This window comes from Patella vulgata, chromosome 8 (genome assembly GCF_932274485.2).
Source record: "Patella vulgata chromosome 8, xgPatVulg1.2, whole genome shotgun sequence".
Classification (NCBI taxonomy): Eukaryota; Metazoa; Mollusca; class Gastropoda; family Patellidae; genus Patella; species Patella vulgata.
Window position 1 is genome coordinate 44,381,901 of NC_065886.2, and position 26,734 is coordinate 44,408,634.

Below are 26,734 nucleotides of genomic sequence, written 5' to 3' on the forward strand. Positions count from 1 at the left end.
AACCCAAAACACAACAAATTTGGACGTTTCTGAATTTTCCTATAAAATTTATAGCCCCTGTTTCCCCTTTTTAACATTTCAATAAAATTTTATGAATTTTATAATGGTGTTTTTGACAAATGAGTTGTCAACCTTGTCTGGAAAAAATGTATGATAAATTTATTTCTTGATTTGCTACCAAAAAAGCAAAACCCTTAAGCAAATTGGGGAAAAGTATTTGAATCTCAAATTTCTTTAACACAGCATGTTTTCGTTCTTTACAATAATATAACATTGCATAAAACTTTCATTGTGGTCAAAATTATGCAAGAAAATGGTATCTTAGAGACTAACACCTGCAGTTTTAGGGGGCAATTTTCTTGCTTATGTTACCTGTAAGAAACTATTAGTAATACATGTGTTGGCATACATTATGTATTTAATAGTCATAATTAAATTTACTATCAGCTAGACATCTAATAAACCTCTCTAGCGACTACTGAAGGCATGAAAATTAACCCAGTGGGATCTCAATAGGCACCAAGAGGTGTCATTGTTTACATGTAATGTCTGAACACAGTAGGAGATTAGACATTAAGGGGTTAATATTACATCACCAGAAACACAACAATGGCCTAAACCCTGCATCTCCCTAATTAACCCTCTTATGTCTAATTCTTATAGACTAAGTAAAGGCCTTTGAAGCCTGGTACAGATTATTTGCGATGATATTGTGTTTGTCTACAAAAATTTTACCTATTAGATATGCCACATTGGTTCACTGAGCTGTCAGATGTTTGAAAAGTGAAATCACATCAACTTGAATGAAATGGTAAATAAATAGAGTGCAGGCATCATTTACCATCCATGTACATGCATGGGTAATTTGTCCATTTATATAAATAAAAGATAACTATCTTTAGAGTTATCATAACGCAGGCCTACTTTCTAAATAAATTACACAGGTTTTTATTGAAGGCTTATATTATGGATTACTGGGGACTTCCTATTTTAATAGGCCTACCATGGTTTTTTTTTTAATAAAAGGAATGTTGAATACAAAGAGAAAAAACACAGATGTTAACATGTTTACAGACAAACAATACAACTTAAATATATTCATGAAAACTATTTTACACTGATTTTCATAAGCTTTTAGATTTATTAATCCATGGGAGAGAGGGCATGCTTGTGAATAAAAACTAGGTGTAATAATAAATACTTTCCATTATGTCCTAATATATTCAAAAACATTGAGAAAAAAAATGGCTGACTATCAATTACATAATACTGTACATGTATATGATTCATGGGTGTAAACACATGACAAATGCCTTTATCAACTCTACTTAAAACTTGCTATGATCCTTACTAACAACGACTTACATGTATATACAAAACTATAGGCTTTGGAATAAAGGAAAACTTAGTGTCATTATTAATATGAATTATTATTATTATATAACACATGTTCATCATCAGAACATAATATATACTTCAACATGTGTTCTTTGTTAAATTATATTGCATATCAATACACGTTTTATTCACTTTTTTTTGCACAAAAATATAAATCTGTGGGAATAAATATATAATAAATGTATAATGAAATTTTTATATTAAATAAAATCTGAATGGAAAGCAGGCAAGTCTATATATCACATAATAGGGTGCTGGGGTTTATCTCATGTCAGTGGGTTTAATAAATACTGTATGCTGAATGCATTGGGATAAATACATCTTGGAATCTCCGTGCACATCACATTTGTATTCATTTTCATGAATTGTAGCCCTTTTAATCTTAAATGCATGTCTTTATCCTGTAAGATGGGATAAAATAAATTTTATTGCACAGAATTAATTAAATGCCCACAACAGGGAGGAAGAAACAGTTTTAGCTGGCCAATGCCCATTTAACTAGCTACTGCACATTTTCTGGGCATGAAGATCTTTATCTTTTTAATGTTGTTTTAATAAGCGTTCCTCTTTAATCTATGTATTAAGACAAGATAAAGACCAGATTATTAACTAAAGGTTAACCGATCTAAAAACAATAATAATCCTAGATTTAATCTCACTTTATAATCAAATACTACTTTAATCCCTTGGTCATTTGTGAATTGTGATGACCTTCAGAAAAAAAAAGACCAAAGAGAAATTCTGGCAATTTTTCATTGTGTAAAACATTAAATAGATTTTGAGATCTTCAGTACGTTGCTAAGACAATGATATCAGTTGTGAATAAGTATTGTTGAAATCTATATGTTTATTATGTGGATTCATTTATAGACAGTGACTTAAATCCATGCTCGATTTCTAAATTTTTCAAAGTACTTCAGTTGATGTTAAATAAGATATAGGGTTCATTTGCCGAGCAAAAAGTTCTTTCTTTTTTAGTCAAATACCCCAAACAAACATATTTTAATTTATTAAGTCAGTCATTGGGCTTGTCTAGTAAGAAATTTCTGACAGTTCAAAGGTAGCGTAGTTGAATGGCCTGTCCTTGACAGATAAGCCTTTGTTATGACAGGTTGCATATTTCTTTTGGATTACTCCTTCTTTTGCACATAGTTTTTGCTTATCTTTAAAAAGGACTTCTGCCCTATATTATTATATTCATATTTATCGTGTTTTTGTGAGTTTGTTTTATTTTAGATGAGACTTATAAACTGCAGAGACATTACCACTGTCCCATTATTACTGACAATATCCGTATTTTGTAGGTGTATGTGATGTGTCTTGTTTGCTGGTTTATTCTGGGTTTCTATTAGTTGTTGTGTTTGTTGTGGATCTCCTGCACTTACTATTACTATATATCAACTGTCTTTTTTCTTATTCCAAATGTTTTCGCCAAGTTTGTTTTGACTTCAGAGGAGAATACCTTAAAATTGTGAATATTGGCACATGACAACATACCTATCTGACAAATGCTTTGTTGTTCTGGCAGTTCTTTTATGAAAGACATATTTTGTACTGCTGTCAGCTTAACAAGACTGGATCCTCAGCCTTTCCTATAATACCATGCACACAGAAACTGTTTCACCATAGACATTTGACATTTATGATGTATAAAGATATGTAAACAATGACTATTTATCCTGTCTTGCGACCCGAAAAAAAGCTCAGCTGGAATCAAGTTCTAGTTATCAGATAATAATAACAACATTGAGTTTACCCCCCATAATGATATGTCTTATACTATGTATAATGGAATGGTAATAACCTCTATGGTAATATAGAACTCGGGAATCACCTTATCATTATCATCGTGGGTGTGAAGGTCACAATTATTCCTGTTATAATCATAATACCATCAATGTCAGATTTCACCAAAAATCAAATCTGTTTGCACTTCCTGTACTTTTGGCTAAGACCTACTTGTCCTTTGCAATTTCTTTGTCTTTAGACCGATTTCAGTATCAAGTTTCCAGGAATAGAGAAACAGGATTTAACATCTACTCCAACACAAAGTATCATTTTATATTTTATCATTGTTTTATAAGACTAAGAGAAGCCTAGTGAAAACGTGGCTCAGTAATTGTATTCCATAGAATGATGAGAGAGACAGACAGAGAGAGAGAGACACACACACACACAGAGGTTTCAAGTCCACTTGACACAACCTAGGTAATTTCGGGACTAACATATGGTTCAATTTTATTTCAATAAATCGCTTGCACGTAGGGGTCTTTAGCAGTGGGAGGAAACTGTAGGATCCGGAGAAAACCCACGAGTTTGGATAGGACCCTACTCCTTGTCACATACAACCAACCGGGGAATTGAAACCACACCAGCTGACTCAATGACAGACCCTATGATACAACGTTACAACGTGCACGCACTAAGCATTCACCCCCCCCCCCCCTTAGAATTATGACGCGTGTATTTCCAGTTCAATTACTAAATGGGAAATTAAATAATTTAACAAACTAGGTCATCAAAGGACTAGCATAAGGTATATTTTTTATTTAAATCATTTGCTTGTGCTCGGGGGTCGTTAGAAGTGTGAGGAAATTGCTATAAAGCAGAAGTAAGTCAAAGGCAGGTGACCATCCTCCTTGTCATATATACATGTTCAAGCCTTGAATTGAAACCAGGTAACTTAACTCAATGACAGACTTTAAAATCTAAAATGCATGTGTTAGACCACTCAACTGGGTTAACTATTTATTGACCACATTTAAGATTTGGATTTAGTCATCTACATCTAAAACCTTAGTGCCAGTAACAATGTTCCTGAATATAAATTTTTTACATGGTTTTAAAATATTTTCTATTGTTTATTGTTTAAAAGAAAATCCTAAGAAACTACTTAACAAAGACATTTTGAAAATATTACTTCATCTCCTTGGTAACAGCCTGTTGTGTTTTTCAAAGTATAATAACTTTTTCCTAAGCACAAAATGTTGAATAATGGTTGAGTTAGAAAAATAGAATAATCTATGAGATTCTCAAGTTTTAACAAGGAAGAAATTTCAAAAGTGATTTTTTGCTTCACTTAGATCTCTTCAACGCATATTTATTTTTTCAAATAAATGATGCAGAGTTACCACAAATACGAAATAAAGTAGATTAAATAAACAAATTATTTTTCATACATGTAATTAATCAAATGTCATAGTGTCACATATAAATAAATTACTTTGATGCCATTTGTATGACACATCTTGTTAGGCTTACACATCATTTTAATCATTTTTATTCTTTCCTATCAGCATTTGATAGACTTTCTTTTTTGAATTCACAGTTCTTTCTGAATAAAGTATATCTTAAGATACCAATTCACTCCTTATTTGGGGGGTCACTGTGGCTAAGTGGGTAAGTTGCTCGTTCGCTAGCCTGGAGGTTGGGTGTTCGATACCTGCATTGGCCGAGAAAGTTCATCCAGATTTTCCAGCGTGGTTCCCACATTGTCAGTGATGCTGGACGGAGGGCCTGACAAGGACAGCGGTCTAGTCTTTTGGATCGGACGAAAAACCGAGGTCCTGTGTACACATTGGCGTGCACATAAAAGATGCCTTGACAGTTAGAATTCGATATAAGAGTAGGCCCTAGTGCCACTGTTCGGGTAAAATTTCCCTCATAGCAAACTGTATGGCCCAGTTCGGAACAGAACAGTAGGACGTTAAACCCCATTTCATTTCATTTCATTTCTTATTTATTCATAGTTATGTGTAATATTTCCCTTCAGAAAAAAAAAATACACATAAACAAGTCATTCACCTTTTTTCTTTATTTTCATCTTCATAAGTCAGGAATGAAAAAAAAAATTGAAATATTTGGCCTAATATTTGGGGATGTAGCATGGAACAGGGTTGAGAAGATGTCAATTCATAGTTCATGTAACTCTTAGCAACATGTAAAACCTGCTTTTGAGTGCAGATAATAATACAGATTATTTATCAACAAATCTAGACTGTAAAAACTTCTTACAGAAACCAGTTTCTGACATTAAAAAGATGCTGGGATGACAAAAGAGTCTGGGTCACATCTGCCTTTGACCCAACCTCACCTTTAATTTGTTCACATGTATATATAAGTGTGCCTCAAATCATACAGGTACATGTACATAACTACCAAATCTTAATTGAACAAGATCTTTTTGATTCACTTTAATAAAGTTGTTGAATTTTGGATCTGATTACTGCATGATGGGCAATGGTGGTGTAAAAAACAAATTTTCATTTCAAATAAAGTTGTTGAATTTTGGATGATCTGATTACTGCATGATGGGCAATGGGGGTGTATGAACAAATTTTCATTTCAAAAGAGTATGTGGAAGTTGGTTGTTTACCTATAATGTACACTCAATGAAAACATACACTATCTTTGTTACAAAATCAACCATGAGGAGGTCATTGTTCTTTATTATAAAATAATTGTTTAAAAGGTACATGTTTGTTCCGTTAAACATCAGATAAGGCAATATTGAAAATCCATCCTTTGGTTATAAAATTTGAAATCATGGGTCAAATAATTCACAAGTAGTTCATAAATTTGTCACATACCCAATAACAAAGAAGGTATGTTTTTCAAGGGGGATAACATAACAAGAGGGGGACAACACCGAGCAAACGTTGACACCTGATACACATAATTTCAACGGCATCATATGATAACCTTGTTTGGATCTCAGTAGTCACATTTAGACTGATAGCATCTCCAGCATTATTCACAAAACTCTTTTCATTCAATTTTACATAACAATGGCTACAAAATGTTTAAAAATTTCAAAGTCTTCTATTTGGTTTCTGCTTGACTGCCTGTTGTTTCAGATCAGTCAGTGTATTGAGTAGGTCATGCGTAAGAATGATAATGATCCACGATCTAGGAGATACGGGTGAAAATTGGTGTTAAAAATTTGTGCCCTTAAGGTGGGCTTATAGGTTGATATGAATATCTTAAAGATAGCCATCTTATAATATATGAATCTTTATTTGAATAAGTATATGGTTTAAAATTACAGCATTATATGTATGGTAATATATTAATTAATAATTTTAATAAACAAAACAAATGATAATGGAATAGAATTGTTAATCGACCACTCCTAGGTCTAAAATTGTTTTTGAACCATTACATCAAGATGGCCGATGCTTAGCAACAGATGTGAATATTACTTTAAATATGTATCTGATAGTTTGTAGTATGCGATATCAATCTACTTTAATAACTTATATGGTATCAATAATACACAGCAACGCTATCACCTAGATACTATCGCGATTCCATCATGTATGTATTTTTTATACAATTTACGACACCAAGAATCAGAAACAATGATCGTCAATAGTGTACAAAAAAATGAATGGCTGTCTTTGGTTGATATATTTCTAACATTACTGAAAATAAAATGTGTGTATATGTGACAGAGATAAAATGTTTGATAGTGATCCATTTCTATTGAAATGATTGATAGGGCTTCGTGACTCAGTAATAAACTTCACGATTGTAAAATTTAACTATATTCATCCATTTAAGTAACAGCCATCGCTAGCAGTCTTAAATCAACTGTTTTTTAAAGTTCAAATGATGTTACAAGCTTGCTTTTTTACAGGTCATTGGTGAACTGCTGGAATTTGAACAAATGATGCATTGTTAAAGAGAACCGTCGCCTTAATTAAAGGCTCCTAGATATATTGGATTTCGAACATATGAGAACCACAGCAAAAAATTCTAAATGACAAATGGAAATATGATTTGTCCTTCTAATATAATTAAAATAATAAAAAAATATATTATGAATTCTAAATGCATAGAGAATAGATAAGTTTTCTGTCCTTCCAATCTAATAGAGAAATATAATGAGAAAATTATGTTCTAAATTCACAGGCTGATGAGATGTTATGTAAGCTTATCTGTCCTTCAGATCTGATCGACATAATAAAAAAAAATTGTGTTGACTCCCTTCATAAAAATTAGCTGATGTGCATCGAGCTAACTTAGAGAATGATAGAGACTAAACCATACTTTAGAAACATCTTCACCCTTCAATGGACATTGTGGCTTTTACGCGTAACAATATTTTGTGGATGACTGCTGGCTTGGTACTAATTTCCGACAAAGTTTAGATTGCATGTGTATTATACAATATTTATAGTCCCACATCCAGTCTAAATAATCGCAGTGTAAAAATAATATCTGCACATGTCTCATTTACAGCCCTTGTTGACAGTTATTAGCCAATATCCATTTCTAGCTGATATTCATTTGAATTTAACAAACTGAGTTAAGGATGCATATAATAATTTGACAATGAATATTTTAGAGTGTGTATCAATTTAATTACTTTCAATTCACGACTGTCTGGGTTTTAAGCAACCTTAAATTATCTGATAGAAAATGGCTTGATTACTGAAGTTTGTAAATATTGTTTAGTTCCTCTTGGTTAGTCAAATGAAAGAATAAGCACTAACTAACAAAAATGCACAATTTACTTGTGTGGTAATTGTAGCTATATTATCTGTGTATCCATCATTACATGAATATAATAAAAAATACAGTATCAAAGAGATATATTTTATTGTAAATTTAAAACTAAACATGACTAAGCAGTTTTACATGTAAGTAAAGGGAGTAAGAGCTCTGATTAAAATAATGTCTCGTTCCCCTCCTAACTTAATTACTTCCAAATGTTTAAGAAAATGGATATCATTACTGGCATTGTTAGAATGATAACTGTACATTGAAATTGAATGTTAAACACAAAAATTATTGATTTACTTAGATAAATGTACAGGATTTTAGATGGGTTGGGCATTTGCGAACACAAATTGCAAAATGGACAAATAAGGGTTATCAATGTTAATCTACATTTTATGATGATAAACATTTTCATCAAGTTTGGGAGCCCCAAAAATAGAGAATGAAACAGTCTTCAGAGAGGAGATTGAGAAAATGTGAAGGTTTATGAAAGAACTTCTACTCCCTTCATTCCTGTATACAAAATATGTAATTAGGAATATGTATATATAACAGCCAAAAAACGTTACTCAGTTTCTTTCAAAGTTTTAGCTTACAACAAAGACTCATAAGTGCTTCTTCTTAACTCTGCTGAGTGTATTTACATGGCTGATGGTTACTGGTCAATAAATTGAAATACTTTTGAAACTTCATTAAAATAACAACAAATTAAATATATTAAGCCTATTATTTTCAGATTTAAAAAAAGTAGCAGTTGTACACACTAAATTAATCTCATTCAAATACTATTCAATCGGAGCCAAATGTAAACGTACCATACTAATAATGAACATGCCAACTTTAAATATATGCAAGCCAATATTCTTGATGTTTAAAATATTAAAGGAGCAGGCTCAATTTAATGAACAAGAACTTGGAACACATGCTGAGACAGATTCTCTAACTAATTAGGACTTCGTTAAATTTTAAGATATCTTTCTTTAGCGAAACCAATAAATGAAACCGTCTTTTGATCTTTATTTCTTAGTTCACAAAATCTTTTCCTGGTTCATTTTTTAAATGCGTAAATCCCCAAATTAATAAATAAAAACTTTCAGAAATTCCAGACTTCCAACAGTATCCGCATTAAATGTCATTCCTTGACTACATTATCAAGGACTTTAGGTGCAAGTCTACATGTACATGTATTTTCACAGTTAAAACAAATGGATTTTGTGTACTTTTATTATCATTTCCCAGAGTTGTGGACTGCTTTCATTCCTTAGATCACATTATATATATATTAACAAGGTCTTTTCAAACAAACCACCTCCGAAAATACGTAGGTATCAATCATCTTTTGTAAATTTGGACCTGATACAATCAGTTTCAACCTTTATATTGACGTTAGACACCAAGATATCTAGATGCTCAAATAAACTATAAACTTATTTTTGTGGATTTACATCACTTAAAATAAAATTAGTTTGTAACTCCTTAATATTTCTGTTTGTATTAAGTCCCTTAGACATTCAGATTAGGTCCACTTATATAATATTTTCACCTGTTTGCTTAACATGTGCATTCAGCTTGTCTTTATTAACATTTTGAATCTGTTTTGAATCTGTTCAAGTTGTCTTAATATTAAGGGTGTTTTTTATTGTGTGTTCAACTTGTATTATTACATGTATTTCAATATCTTTACTGATTGTTCAGCCTTATATCTTAATACAGTACATATTTACTGTGTATTCACCATGTCTTATATTCTCTTCCTTTTGTCAGCAACTCACAACCCTTTGTTTTTTAAGTGTTAAATTGTTTGAAATATTGTAACCTTTTTGTTTAACATTCATAAACAGTATCACTGTTTTTTTGCTTGAAAAAAAAAACCCCAAAAAAACTGTGTGAGGCAGATTTAGAACATCTGACACCACTTCTATTGTGAGAAGTTTTTGGTGTGATGGGGACATTTGTTTTTGTTGTAAGAAAAATATTTTCTTAAATAACTTAACTTATATGCTTGAAATACCTCCTAAGTATGTGACTGAAACAAATGACATCTTAAACACTATACATATTGGTGGTTCATGCAAAAGAAATTAATCTCTTCTTTCAAAATGACCTTTACTCCACATTTATTTCATCTGGAAATATATTTTTTTTTCTTTTTCTCACACAATTGATGGACCATATAGTTTCTATGATTTAATGGTTTGTCAAAAGATTTTTTTTTTTTTTTGAAAAACAGGAGTTCATGACTTAGTAACTGAAACAACGTGGGTAATCCAATCCTTGTCACATCATATTTTAGCCTTTTGAATAGAGGGTGAAAAATCAGGTAAATCTGAAACTTTTTCAAAAGTTCAAGGTTCATTGTTTTTAGCCCTTTTAAGGGTTGTCTGATGAAAGGGACTTTTAATGAATAGGGGCAAAAAGGTATTGAACAGAAGAAACAATAGTAGTAACTTAACCCTAAAGTGACTGAAGCCATTAACATGCAAAAAGGGGACATTTTGAAATGTTGAAACAATGCTAGTAACTTGAACCTACTGACTGAATCCATTACCAGAATGAAATATCAGGTAAGGTGAAATTTGACCTGATGAACTAAAATAACTAAAAGGTATTGCATTTTAGTTTTAATGATGAAAGTTCCACCTGTTGTATATAATCAACACAGTATAAAAACCCACAGTTATTATCATCATGTAGACATATCTTTTACATCGAGTTCAGCTTCATTTCACTTTATCTTTACACCATACATAACCAATCTTACATCCCAACAGAACAAAAGCCAGCCTTGGTAACAACCTTTCTCAGACCAAAATGGCCGTCCTACTGTGATCAAAAGGCCATAAAAATCAAAGTGAACCAATTAAAAACAGGTTTTTATGGCGGAGCCGTTTAGAAAATCAAATAGTTCACATGTAATAAACATATTGGAGGGCGTTTAATGAAATTGAATTCAAAGAAATAAAACATCGAATCGACAAGCATTTACAAAACAATGTAATCACCTACTTAACTAAAATACTTGTACTAAGATGTCTTTGAACTTTAATAACACAGTAGGCTTAGAACAGTTCATGATAATTTAGGTGGACATTAAAGAATATCTCAACCTTGGGAACCTTAATCTGAACCTCAGTAAATTTACCGGTCACATCTTAAAATATCATCTCATACCTACACGCTAAAAATAATCATGATTTATTTTATACATCAAAAGAAACTGAAGATTTTGTAACAGACTTGTGCATGTCATGTTTTTGTTTCAAGGGATTTTAATTTTCATTAACTAACATGGATCATAACAGTACTAAAAATAAACTTCCCAAAACTGGAAGGGAGCGAAACACAATGCATACCATAATTCAAAGAAACTTATTTACTGTAAAATAGCTCGGCAAATTAAAAAAAAAATTTGCTTTGTTTAAATTTGTTCAAGCCAAGCATTTTGTGTACACAAGGAATTAGAAGAAAATTACTTCAAATTAATTCAATTAAACTACACGTAGGGTAAATTTTTGTGCGGTTTCCTAAAATGCAAATTCAGTCGCAAACTGCCAAAGAATAAAAGAAGTTGTAGTGATATTTGCATAGTATGTGTAATGTACCAGTAACAACGGGCACAATCAACATATTTATAGAACTATGAAAATGACTTCTTAATGTTTTAAACTCAAGATTAAAGTGGTTAGTCCAAAGGTTGATCTCTGAGGCCCCAGTAGATATATAAATAAATAGTGAATCAGCATTAGTAGTTAAGCCCCTGTTAATAGTTAAATCAATAGAACACCCTATCAAAATTTAATCCACCAGTAAAAGCCATAACGTGTTTCAACTAATTAGCATACCTGAACTGAAAGTTTGATTTCTTAAAATAACATCAGATACGAGCTGCATTAAAAGGTTAATTACAAAGGGGTCGGAAGTCAAGTGTTTAAATGGATCAGCGTGCAATAAATACCCTTAAAGATACAAACCACTTTATAGTGTGACCATGCCCAAGGGCAGAAATCACTTGAAACATATAATTTTATATTTATTTATTGAAATGTAATGATTTAGTTTTGACAACCCCAAACCCAACATGTGGGAAGGGCAACAAACCGTTGTATTTGGTTGATGTAACTATGTAGGCATAGTTATTAAATGACTAAGACTTTTTGTGAACTTATTTTACAAAATCTGTCATTTATTAGAAAAACATTTGTTTTAATTGAAGAAATGAAATGGGGTTTAATCTTACAATAGAAGATAAGAACCAATTCTTAGAGTGTCAGGTCTAGTTCCTGATTTTTGAATTTCTCACTTTGAAAAGCGTTCTCACCTGTCCTTTTTTATCTGCAGTTATATGTACCTGAGCATAAAAAAGGACTCTTAATAGATCAAAGGCAATAATGGAAAGCAAGAATAAACACAGGGTATTGAAAGTATGTATGTTTTTACAAATATGCCTGAGGGGTCTAACCAATCAGATAAACACCATCTAGCTTTACATCAATGTAATACGCTAATATAAATATTACTAGCCGATTATATATCGAAAGAAAATTCAGGCTAAAACCATAGCCTCTAGCGTTAGACAGTTCTCACATCATTTTATAAAATCAAATATAATAACAGAAGAGAGATAAGAACATGGGTTGACAGTAACTGAATCAATAGTCCACGAAAAGATGAATTCAATTTATACTATTAACTTTCATGCATCATTGCTCTGTGATATTTTGAAATTGAAAAATTAAAAGCTCTACTTATCGTATTGAGGTCAGATGTAATAAATAGGCCTAATCTAAATCTCTTCTCATGACTCAATTTTCCTGAATGCATGATAATTTCCTATCATATAATTAGAGTTTTATTCAGATTTTAAAGATTTGACTGTCGTGGCAAATTCAAATTAGCAATCGTTTCCAAAAATGTGTTCTTGAGATTTTCAATTTATCCATTCAACCATGTGAGTTAATCTGGATTACTCCGCGCTGCAATAGGAGTGTAAAAAAAATGCATGTGGTTAATGAAACATGGCATAAGGTTTTGTTCAAGTCATTAACAACAGTGTGTCATCTGTCTTTATAGTCCTTAAAAAAAGTAAAAAGACGGTCGTTGTTGTGTCCAGCTTTCGGTTATAAGAGACTACATTACTCAATATCATTGATTCCTCAAACCAAAAAGGACAAAACTTAATTATTCGTGTATTTCAAGAATCATTTTGTGCTGACACAAGATTGGCCAAGAGGCTTAACCTTAACAATAGCCGAACGATCAATTCTAAATTACACTCTTTTATCCTTACGAGTCACTGACTCTAAATTTAAGAAAAAGCTTTTGAATGCAGAAACACCCAATTCTTTTCTTTACATGTCACTGATTTCGCAAAATGGAGGACCCGATTTAATGAAATTACAAACATTCCTTAAAACGAAAGGAACGCAATTTCTCATGTGTGAAGTTTCATCATTTCTTTGTCTTTTGGCATCTCTCACTTTCTTCTCCAGCTCATCAATTACCTCAGAAAAACAATTCCCATTAAAAATTCAGATTAATAAAAACAGGTCACGATTAATCAATGCTTATTCTAAAACTTGCCATTTCTAAATATTAACCTAATGCATAACATTTTTTCTACTATTCAACACGAGTAATTTATGGACACTATTTCACTATCTCAGAATAGTTTGGAAATTTCTCAGATGATTAATTCTTGGGATGTACTGAATAATTAACGGACCTATAATATACCTATTGGATTTAGTACTGAAATGGGGTAATCTAACATATTGTTTCGATCAGTGATAAGGTAACCTATATATGATTAAATTTTTGTTTCGTAAGATTAGAAAGATTCAGCAGAAGTTTTGTTTCATGTTTGGCTTACTGTGTGGACTGTGTAAGACTATCTCTGTTAGATCTCAACTCCTCTTTAGCTAAAAACCTAAAAGTTTCAATGATTTTCATTCCAAATGAAATCAACAATTTTCATTTTTGACTCCAAGTGTAACTATAATCATCAAAGATCTTTAAAATAGTTTGCCTGACTTTTGCCTGAATAATGACATTATTAATGTCAATAATGAAGTTAATTCAGGAGAATACCTAAAAAAATATGAAACAACAAAAAAAGAGAAGATAATGTAGACTGTTCCATTGATGTATTTGTTTTCAAATTCCCAGGTAAATTTAAATCAAAGAAAGAAAAACATAATTTTACTGTAACATACATGTAAACATATGAATCATGGAAACTGATATATATTTTTACTGTTGTAAATATATTATAGACAGTAATTTTATACACAGATGTATTTTACAGTTGTTTCAGGTGTGGATTTGATTAAATTACGACTGTAAAGCAAACCATACCCCATTTTCAGTCAATGTCTCTTTATGACTTTAAAAAAAAAAAAAGAGAACATTTTTGATTGTTGAATCAATTTTTGTGCAAGACTTTGTTGTTGTAAATAGTCAAATAATGTTGACATTTCAAAGAAATAATAAAGAAGAACCATGACTTCAATTTTCCATATAGAATTTGTTAGAATTCCTGCAGGCATTTTAAACTCTTGCCTTACAAGTATTAATCATTATCATTAATACTTCTTTTCAGGCTTTAACACAAAAGATCTTTTCGATCAATTTTCCAAAGAGTGGCGTCTGCTGGTGGAGCAAAACCAATAAATACTTCTTGGTGACATATTTTTCTCATCCCGCCCCTCCTACATCAATGTGAGTAAAAGACATTGTCCAACACGTAGGGATATCCGACCTCCCTGCTCACTATAGAAATCAGCACGCTTTCACGAAACATGTTATTCAGCTTATAGAGACCCCGTGTTCAAATAAAGAACAATAACTCATTTCTAAGCCGTAATATATTGAATGGCCAAGTAAGCCTTATTCCACGCTATTGGATAATTATAAGTGTAAATTCAAACAACTCCAATCTATATCTTTGGATAAGTGACAATAATAAAAGTTTGCATTAGCACATTGAGGATTGAAGCACATTGAATGACCCCTGCTACCTAAATACAATTAGACACGACTCGAAAACTTACTATATTTGGTACTAACTTGACAACAACATGACTTGTGAGTCTGCTTTTTTTTCATTTCATAACTTATCTAGGAGGGTGTGAAAGGAAATGGTTATCATTATGGATTATTATTTTGCCATTTAATGATGGAGGGAGAGAGGAATCCTAAACTGTGAAAGCATAACTTCCTCTCAGACATCAAGATCAAACAAAACCCTCATAGCCAACGGACATTTTACGAACAACTTGAATCAATATCAAAATCTATATTTGTCACACCTATTTATCAACTGCACAAGTGTTGTTTAGCTTGTCAACGATTTAAAACTTACAAACAAAACAAGAAACATTGTGTCATCTGTCTCAAAACATATATCACTTATTACTTCTGCTTGGATACGGGCATTTGAATCAGTAGCAACAAGAAACGAAACACATTGGAAAAAATCAACAATCCACTTTACAGAAACAAACTTAAAGCTTCGAATAGATAAATAGAAATTGAATCATCTGCTTCGGTGAAAAAAAATGTCAACCTCCAAAAAACGCAAGTGCTTTGACTCATGTTCAACAAACATGTAGTCCTAGTAAGCCACAATGGCCAAATATTTGATGAAGAGTTTCAAGGGGAATAAAGTTTACGCTAGCTAAGATGGGACCCAGGGAGGAAAAGTGTTATTTCAACTAACAAATTGACACTTTAGATCAAATACTAACCAAGTCTATGGCAATGGAAGACAATGACTCCTTTCAGATCATCACTTGCAGAAACAACAATTGTACACCTTAGGTAGAAATTAAGGATCTTTTCACTTTTTTGATGTTGACAAGTTATCTAAACCAGATTTTCTTTGTCTTATAACCAAAATGATGAACTCATTTACAACATTAAATAATGTTTCAAAATCTTAAATTCTATCCATTACTTATTTGACGTTTAGAAGAACTTATCAAAAGACTTTATTTTCTCATTTGAATTCCTTTTAAAACTTCTAGTTTTTATCCTAGAAAATAAGAGGGGAGATTAACATGTTGCCAAAATCGTTTCTAACAGAATCGGTGTACTTTATCACCTGTGCTTAATTGATTTTTAAAATAACAAAGTTTGTGTTGGCGAAAACAAATTTCTCTCAAGTTTCTATCGGTTTTGAAGATAATCGATGCTTTGAAATCACATTCGCCCATAACTCGAATACCTGGCTCCCCTACCTTTATTCTGAAACCCAAGCTCAGATTATTTATCAACTTGTTATTGACTAAAGGCAGAAACCATTTCAACACTTCAAGTGAAATCAGAGACAATTTAATCCAAATATTTTCCTTTCTGCAACCTTGAATATGCATCAGCTGATCTCACATAACCATGTATTAAGTATTAAAATCCTAACAAAACTATTTTTTGGGGCAGAAATAACCATTCACTTGATCTACATCCATCAAAGCAGACAAAGTCCTCCTTTTTTCCAGGTTTTGGTTACTCAACTAAAATATTTTCATTATGAAATTGAACGACAAAACCTGTGGGATTATGTTTGAATTTCTAGTAATATGATATATCATACAAATGCTTTCAAAACCCGTGTTGCCATTGAATAAGTAAAAGTTTGAAAATGAACCCAAATTATTCTTGTATTACACCAAAAGTAAATAAATGAAATATTTACAGGTACAGTTATTTGGTTAAAATATGTTTGTCTGACGCAAACTATATAATATTATGTTTACATACACAGTGTCAAAGGTTAAGTCTAACATATATTAAATTTATTCATTATTTTCCACCATTTCAAAATATTTGAAAAATCTACTCATATTCATTGAATATGTATGTCAAAGATTAACCTAAATTTACTTTCTTTGATGTGTCTTTAACTTAAGTGCTCTTTAAATAGAACAATTTCAAATGATATTTAAAGTCATAATAATTGTCAGCTTCATTTTAAACTTCAGTAGGGAAATATGTCAAATGTATTAAAATTTTACAATTTTTCACATCATTAATTATGTGTGAAAATCGAGAATAATTTAAATACTGTATTATATAGATTAAATAGTCACAGTAATAACAATAAAGCATCCATTTTAAAATCGAAATGAATGTCATATTCTCTTAAAAATACCTGCCATAACCTGTTGATAACCTTATAAAACACCAGGTAATAATCCTCTTGGTTAATCCACCTGTATTGATTACCTGCACCCCACCATATTTAACAAAACCCAGCTTAAATACCCTGTAAATGTACATGTACTGTACTTAGGATATTCAAATATAATGAATGGCCTACAGTAATTTTTAACAGCAAAAAATAGGCTATATTTAAACTATTCGCATATGGATATACTTAGGCATGAATTACATTATAAGACGAGAAGACCAATATATTTTATTGCCAATTTTTACATTTTCAAAATTTCACGATTTCAAATATTAATAAAGTCTGATTAATTGCATTTCAATTCAGGTCGAAAAGATTATTTGTATTTCAATATTTCTTTGTTTGAAATCAGTTTCTAATTCATGAGTGAAGTGGCACTGATCCTCAATTTTTCGTAATTTTCAGATAATGTAATTTTCTTTCTGATTGAGATTAATCTCAAATCTTGATAAATTGAAAAGGAAGCTTTTTAAGACCCTGAAATTGATGTCCTTAATTCGGGTGTCTGAATGCCAATCATGCATGATCAGCTAGGTGACCTCTATAAGATGTCCAGGTGTTCATTGTTACCTGGTCTTAATCTACAAACCATTGTCTTTTAACCTAAGCTTCTGTCAAAATATCAACATATGTTCTCACAATGGAGTAAAAAAAGATACTTTTTTTTGCAACTGAAATGACTCAAATTAATGTTTTATTCATGAAATTTACTCAAGAAGAAAACAGCCTGGTCACTGAATAAATTTGAATAAAATTAAATTTAGTCATATAATTAATAACGTACCTTTATTACTTATTCCACAGAGATTTAAGAATTTACCTGATACAGTTTATAATTAAGCTATTTTTTTTTTATCTAATTATACGACACATGCTAAAGTTTATAGCTTTTGAAAGAGAGATTTTAAGAAGTAAGTGATAATTATTGTCATTAATAGGTTTTAGTATTTTTCTTCCAAATTTTCTAATTAACTAAAATCAGAGTTCAAAGTCATTTAATCTTGTTAAATGTAAACAAACTGTTTAACCTATAATTAAATTAATCTAATTAATTATATACCTGTACAGTATAGAGTCCAATATAATCCTATAAAAACCTGTTGAACCAGACCTTGTTGTACTATAGGTTTATACATCTACATACATGTAGTGTATAATCATCTCTACCTATCTTTTACCTATTACCCTAAATGTATCTTTCGTTCACTGCTGTAAAAAAGGCCACTTATGTTCTTGATTACCTCAGCTAAATGCACATTATATACATCTCTATAATAAACTTAAATAAATGTAGATTTAATTTATTTAGGGTTCATGACCGTATTGATGGCAAATGACAGACTGAACCACATGTAGGCACACTTTCCTACCACCCATCAATAGTGAAATCATATTGGAAAAACTTAGTAAAATGTATCAAGCAACTTTTTTTTTTTAATGTTGGGACTTTTGTCATATTCATCATAATTTTGTGTAACATATTTTGAACTTTCCATGTGAAAATACAAGTTATCAATTAAAATGTATTTTAGGAGGGTAAATTTTCGACAGTTTGTTATGTTGTACATGTCTGGTACATATGTCTGCGACACAAGCGAGTAAATGTGAACTCAAAATCAGTTTGTAACTGTACGTTTTACAAACAATGCCTGGAGGCAGCCATTTTACATGGTTGATTTGGTTATGGCCAAGCAAAGCCGGCCTGATTCAGGTAAAGAGGAACTCGATACCTGTGTCAAGCCATTAATCATGAAGTCTGTCACAGGAACAATGGCTGGTCTTGTAAGACCATACATATATCACAAAATGGTGACCAGATTCTTTTGTTTGTAGCAGTCGTTTGTGGCCGTTAGGAAAGATCTAAATTACCAGCATCTTTTAAACTGTTCAAATATTTTGAACATTTGGTAACAACAGTATCTTATCAACACAAAACAGCCACAGTGTTACAATAAGTCAAGACATGCTTATTAATTCAACTAAAATATCAGTAATTTCTTTTAAAAATCTATTTATTATAAATCCGTAAGTAGGCATACATCTACTTACTTTTGAAATTCACTAATCTTAAAAAATTAAATAAATTAAAATTCATAAGTACAGTATTTAATTTAATCCTTTGGTATCTAATTTCTTTTACAGTTAATTTGAATGATAATATATGTAAAAGTTAGTTTATCTAGAATAAAGGAACCGTAGTACATGTACATCTTATTTTTTTGCTCTAGACACGTACATGTATTTTTTCATGTACAAAAATATGACAAGCCCTTAGTACAGGTTTAATATTTCAATTTGATCAAATGTCCATATAGGATCTACAATATATTAAATATATCCCCGCAAAAATTCTTTTGTGTGAAATGGGTAAAGCACCTCAATAATAATAAAGATATGAACTATATGCGGGGTCGTAGGAAAGTTTTTCAATACAATACATCAATACAAAATGAAGAGAATACTGGCATGGCGTATCACATATTGACATTCATTGAAAGAGGGTTGACTCTAATTATTGGGGCCCACAAAAGATTATTTTAGATATAATGGTCAGTCGTGGGGAGTTATTAATCCTTTCGTATTCAAACCAACTACTGTTGTCATCTCCTCGCTTTATGATATATATATAAAAAGATAGGAACACACCTGCCCAGCAGACTGAATAGTTGACATAAGTCAACATAAGAGCTGTCCATCTACAAACAGTTAAAACAACTGTACTTAAAAAAAACAGCAACAGTTGCTTGGTGCAGAGAAAAAATATTAACAATTTTCCAACTCCTTTTTTGACACACTACATATGTAATATACAGATAACCATAAATCTTGTTTCCTTGAACATTGAACAATTACAATGAATAAGTAACTACGACACAGAAACTAGTAGCAAAACCTGTAAAATGAAGCCAAAAAACAACGAGGAAATAATTAACCTGATCCTAGTCATAAGTCACGCAATAAAACATATTTAGATGTCATACACTGCTGTAAAAAATGACCTTTGTTGATTTTTTTTAAAAATCTCACAATCCTTACCCCTCTCAATATTAATGCAAATTTAACATTCTTAGTTGAATCGATTATCAAATAGAGACATGTATGGGGTTTAGCATCCACTCAACATCATTTCAGGACTAACATATTATGATCTAAATTCCATTTGGTAACACTCTAAAAATATTATCAATTTCTGTTATGGAACCTTGTCAAGGCAGACATATTTCAACTTAAAGATGCATTACATAAGAGCTACATGTAAATCTGTCTCTTGCAGGTCTTTTTTCTGGCTTCAAATGTTTTATAAATTAATATTCAGACATTTATTCACATGACAAGCCCATATAATTAATTCTCTAGAACCTCGGATGGCTCAGATATTGAGTGGATTATACAATTTCTGCCATTCCTTTGTTAAACTTTAAAATGGACAATCAAAATTTCGTTTATCATTGTGGCAATGGTAGGCCTACATGCACCTGATAATCATGACTATTTATGTTAGTTCTTGTCAAGACTTCAAACATTCATAACTTCTTTCAGAATAAATAGTTTGATTGAAATGTTCAATACATTCATTTTTCATTATTTATTTTTAAACTATTATAGCAATAACAGTCAGCTCTTTATTTAAATCTTACATAATGCATCTTTAAATCTGATGTGGAGGTTTAGATTTTGCAGTGTGTGCTGAGAAAATATAAAACAAGTCTTACCTTTACAGTTCTTATTCTTGGTGAATTTCCGCCGACTTCCATAGCAGTGACTTCTAATTGATATAATTCTGGCAAAACTTCTCTATCCATCTCTTGCGTTGTTTTCAATACTCCATTTAATTTATCCACAGTGTACAGTCTTGGTTGTGAAATTCCATTTGATGTGATGTTGGTCACATAATACTCCACAGTAACGCCAGTTTGACTTGCTGTAGCTTTGAGGGTCAAGATACTTTTCCCTGGTGCTTCATTTTCGTAGATGGTTCCAGAGAGAATGTTAGAAAATACTGGACCATTATTGTTAGGGTTAGAAATAATAATGGTGATGTCCATCCTCGTTGACTTTTGTCCCAGTACATCTCGACCCCCGTTATCTTTGGCTCGAACAGTTATTTTGTAACTGATTGCAGATGATGGTAATTCTTGAGATAGCAAAAGTTCCCCACTTGTAGACTGAAGGGAAAATAAAGATGTATCACCTCCAACAATATCATACGAAACCTGTCCATTGTCACCACTGTCAGGGTCTGTAGCTAAAACCGTGGTGACCTTATCACCTCTAGTACTACCGGCAAGAAGGATAACAGCATTCATGGATTCAAAAACTGGAGCATGATCATTAATGTCTTGAACAATCACAGAAATAACCTTTTCTGACCATTTTCTGGTAGTTTCGGGCATCGCTTTGTCCATTGCTAAGACCGTTATTTTCAGCATGTCATTTTCTTCACGATCTATTTCCTTTTTTATGAAAATTTGACCTGTGTTTTCATCTATCCTGAAGTTGTTGCCGACTGGTTCTTGTTTGGCAATGGAATAAAAGACCTCACCCCCTAGGCCAGAATCTTTGTCAGTGGCTCTTACAATTGTAAGACTACTTCCAACCTTTTTGCCTTCAGAGATGGAGACTGAAGAAGAAGTGTCTTGGAATACCGGACCATTGTCGTTCTCATCCTCAACATTCACAACAAATCTCATAGTTGATGATAAAGATGGGGACCCTGCATCAGAAACGTGAATATCCAAATCATATTGAGCTTTACGTTCAAAGTCTAGCATTCTGGTTAAGTACATTCGTCCAGTGTGAGCATCAATGTTGAAGATGTTTTCGTCATTGCCTGCCACAATGTTATAAAAGAGAACTGCATTGTTTCCAATATCTTTGTCTGTGGCGGAGAAGGAAGCGATCAGATGACCTAGGTTTGTGGATTCAGAAACTTGAACTTGTTGCAAAGCATTCAGAAATATTGGCCTTTCATCATTAAAATCAGTTACTGTAATATCCAATGTTGCTGATGAGCTGTGCTGAATTTTCTTTCCTGAATCTTTGGCAACAACAAGGAGACGATACATATCCTTTTCCTCACGATTTAATCTATTTATTAATGCTACCTGACCAGATCTTTCATCGATTTTAAACTTCTCTTCTTCATTTCCATCAGCAATGCTATATCTGATCAATGCATTATTACCATTGTCTAAATCCTGAGCTGCTAAAATGGTGATGTTCGTGTACTTTTGGGCATTTTCTTTGATTGAAGCTGTAAATCTATTGCGAGGAAAGAGAGGAGCATTGTCATTTTCATCCAGAATATGAGCCTTTACAAGAGCCCGAGCTTGCTTCTGAGGTACTCCATCATCTCGAACATATACATAGAATGAGTAGTAATCACCACTAGTAGTCCTTATGACTTGTTCTCTATCAAAAGATTTGCTGGTAAATATTCTGCCACTAGGAACATCAATTGTGAAGTTCTTCTGACCATCTAACCAATAACTCAATTCAGAGTTACGGCCAGCATCAGCATCTTTAGCCTTTACTTGACCAATGAAAGTATTTACTGGTTGATTTTCATGAATGTAGAGATTGAAGGTTGAGTTCATGAAGATTGGTGGGTTGTCATTATCATCAAGTATATTAATTGTGATGTTAGCAGTCGAACTCCTGGAAATTTCTCCTCTATCACACACAACAACAGTCACCATGTACAAATCTTGTTTTTCTCTGTCCAAAGCATGAGCTACATACATGCTGCCATCTGGGAATATTCCAAATGTATTACCTTCATTCCCACGAACGATTTTGAAATACATTTCACTGTTACGACCTGAATCACCATCAGTAGCAAAAAGTTTGAAAATGTGCTCATTGACAGGTTTTGATTCAGGAATTGACACTTCATATCTGTTACGTTGGAAAACAGGAGTGTGATCATTGACATCTACAATATTGACACGTAATTCCATGGAAGCAGATTTCTGGGGTGAGCCTGCATCAGTAGCAATGATTTTCAGATTAGTGTTGGAAGGGGTCAGTTTACTGATGACTTTCTTTAAATAAATGACTCCTGTTGATTCAACAATGGCAAACATGTTTGAATTGGACTGTAATCTATATGTAACTCTTCCATTCTCACCTTCGTCAGAATCAGCTGCTTCCGCAAGGAAAATGTTGTGTCCAATGGGCCAATTTTCAATTACATTAGTAGTCACAGCTGAAGACCTGAATTTGGGAGAGTTGTCATTGACATCAGAAACTGTAACATTCACTGTGACATCTCTAAATTTGGATCCTGCCATGGTGATGATTTTTAAGCTATACAGACTTTGGACTTCTCTATCTACCTTTTTACTGGTGGTTATTTCGCCAGTCCTTGTGTCGATTTCAAAGGTGCCTAGAGGATCTCCTCCTGCTATAGCATACGTGACTCCACCAGCTGCATTTCTACTTGTGGCAGAAACTTGACCAACTCTACGACCTATCTGAGCTATATCACTGTCTCCATCTTCTGGAATTCGGAAGGAATAAAACTGTTGACCAAAAACAGGAGCAATATCATCTACATTGGTAACAGAAACTTTGACTACAGCATTCTTATCAGAGACTCTTCCACCTCCATCTGTTGCTACAATGGTCAATTCATATGACTGGGCTGTGCTGCGACTTAGTTGTTTTGTAGTTCTAATCGAACCAGTTCCAGAATCAATAAGAAAACTGTTAAAATCACTGCTACCAAAGGAATATGTTATTTTACCATTTTCAGCTTCATCAGGATCAACTGCAGCCACTCGAACTACTTCAGTACCAGACGGACGATTTTCCTGAACGTTTCCAAAAATAATCTCTGGGTAGAATCGGGGAGCATTATCATTAAGATCATTAACCATGAGATTAATAGTGGCAGTGGAGGAGAGGGATGGATTTCCGTGATCACTGGCAATGAGAAGAATTTTGTAGGAGGAAACAGTCTCCCTATCAAAAGACTTTAATGCTGTTATGATCCCCAAATCTGTGTTCAAACGAAATGTTCCAGGATAGAGACTATCAACATCTGGATGAAAACTGTATGAGACCGATCCATTTATTCCATTATCTCCATCTTCTGCTTGAACAGCCAATACTTCTCTTCCAGCATTCAAATTTTCATCCATATTCAAATTGTAAACAGACTGGTTAAAAGTTGGTATTTCATCATTTTCATCCAATATTGTCACAACAACTGATGCATGGCTAACAAAAGGTTGCGAACCACCATCTTGTGCTGAGACATTTAAGTGGACCTTTGCCTGCTTTTCATGATCTAATGGAGTTTTGATTGTAATTAGTCCAGTTGCACTATCAATTTCAAACCAATTCAATGCATTACCATCATCAATTGAATAAACCAGGTCGGAATTTAATCCATAGTCTTGGTCAGTTGCCTGAACGCTGGCTACAAAGCTGCCAGGGAGGGATGTTTCCGGTAGACTGACAGAATATTGGGATTGTTTGAATACCGGGGCGTGGTCATTAGCATCATTAATCTTGATGATGAGAAAAGCTGTTGAACTTCTGGGTGGAATACCTTTATCAGTTGCAACAACAGTTAAATTGTAGATTCCAAGTTTTTCACGATCTAAATGTCCAGCTACTCGAACAATGTTTAGGGAAAAAATACTCATGAGTTTGAAATGTCCAAGTTCATTTCCTCGCGTAATTCGTACTATAGTTTCACTATTGATGCCAGTATCTGCATCCTGGACACTGATTGATGCAACACGCTTTCCTGACTCTGTATTTTCATCTACAGAAGAATAATCTTTTGATGGATCCGGAACATGATCAAAAGTGATAACCGGACTATGATCATTTGTATCGACTATACTGATGGTGATGTAGGCGCGGTCGGATAAGGATGGGGAACCCTTATCTTCAGCCAGTACAGTCAACAGACAACTATACGGACTACAGGTTAGAGACTTCCCACAAACACGACTACATTTAAGAGGTTTAGTCTGTGAACGCACGATGCCAGTATCTTCTTCGATGGAAAATTGACCTGTATCGTCTAATAAACTGTAAATAATTTCTTTGTTAAGACCGATGTCCGCATCGGTGGCTAATACTTGTATCACAGAAGTTCCAATGAGGGCATTTTCTAATATTTTAGTTGTATATTCTCCGGCAGTAAAACTTGGGGGATTGTCATTAATGTCTGAAACTGATATGTTGACTAACAGAAATCCGTAAAGTGGAGGAATACCATTATCCCTCGCTGATATATTCAACAAATAATGGTCTTTTGTTTCACGATTTAAACTCTTTAAAGTTTCAATATACATGAAAGGGGAATTAGAACTTGGAATAACTAATTTAAAATTTCCTTCATGATTTCCAGAAATAATATCATATTGAGACACAGTTCCGTTTGGTCCTAAATCAATGTCTGTCGCAGTCACTATGATGTGTTGCGAACCTTTTGCGTTTTCGGAAAAAGTTATATTCATAGTTTGCTCCTGGAACACCGGATTATTGTCATTTATATCTAAAATTTTGATTAAGATTTCCACTGGGTGGGGAGGGTTAGAAGATTTTGAACCAAGGGCAAATAAATTTATGACATCTTGAAAAAACTTGGAAGAATCCCGATCTAAAATTTGTTTATTTTTTAACACACCTGAGGAAATATCTAAAGCAAAATAGTCACTGGGTCTATCCAACTGATAAGTGTAACCCGGTCGGACTGGAATGACCCCCACAGTCGTACCTGGGGGTAAACCTTCTAATGTCTCAAAGTTCACTCGGTCGTCACCTGGGCCATTTCCCTGTGCAAATTCCACTAAAAAATGTACTAACAGTAAAAATAGAATTCGATGCAACGTCCTATGTGGAATAATTATGTTAAAACGTGAAGCCACGGTTCTCGTTGTGACTTCCATTTTGGCCGCAAAGCTTGTTTGAGTCCTTGGTTATAATGTACAACACACGGCACAGGTAAATCCAGGTGTAAACACTATCGTTGAATGATGAATTGACTTATAAGATCCACCATTTCTCCACATAGTACCACTTATATTATACTCCAATAGCATTATAAAACATACACATATATTCCATGTATAACATAGTGATACACATTTAGATATAACGTGAGAAACAGTTAGTACATGTATACGTTAAACTGATTATAGTCTCACGAACGTAAACCGAGTATCTTTCAATGTTGATAAGTTTCCAGCTCCACTCGCTAGCATGTTCGGACTTCTCGTCTATTTCCATATACCACTACATATCATGCAAACTAAGTTAATACACGGTAAATACACAATCACATTTAGTATCCATTTTGCTATTAAAGTTTATCTCATACTAAAGTCATAATACACAAATACCTTACGTACAGTGTTATACTGTTTTGAACAGCGTCACGATCGTTACACTTGGTAGCACAGTATTCACACACAAACCAAGCTCCATCTTCAAACCCCGCCCCCATTGAATGATTGACAGTCGAAACAACCAATCAAAATCTCCCCTTTACTTATTTTATACAGAAGTGCATCCGACGTTGCAACAATCGGATATCCGTACACTTTAGAAAACTTGTGTCTGTTCGTTGGGCATTTCTTACCGAAAAAAAATATTTACAAGTGACTTCGATGCAACAAAAGC

The 26,734-nt window shown here is 32.8% G+C and overlaps 1 protein-coding gene across 1 annotated transcript in view; it reads right to left on the reverse strand.

The window, feature by feature from the left end:
- Nucleotides 1-26,501, reverse strand: part of LOC126831181 (cadherin-related tumor suppressor) — a 115,647-nt gene extending 89,146 nt beyond the window's left edge. Inside the window, exon 1 of the mRNA XM_050561891.2 lies at nucleotides 20,803-26,501. Coding sequence (XP_050417848.1) covers nucleotides 20,803-26,001 — 5,199 coding nt within the window. The 5' untranslated portion in view covers nucleotides 26,002-26,501. The remainder of the gene's footprint in view (nucleotides 1-20,802) is intronic.
- Nucleotides 26,502-26,734: the final 233 nt, after the last annotated feature.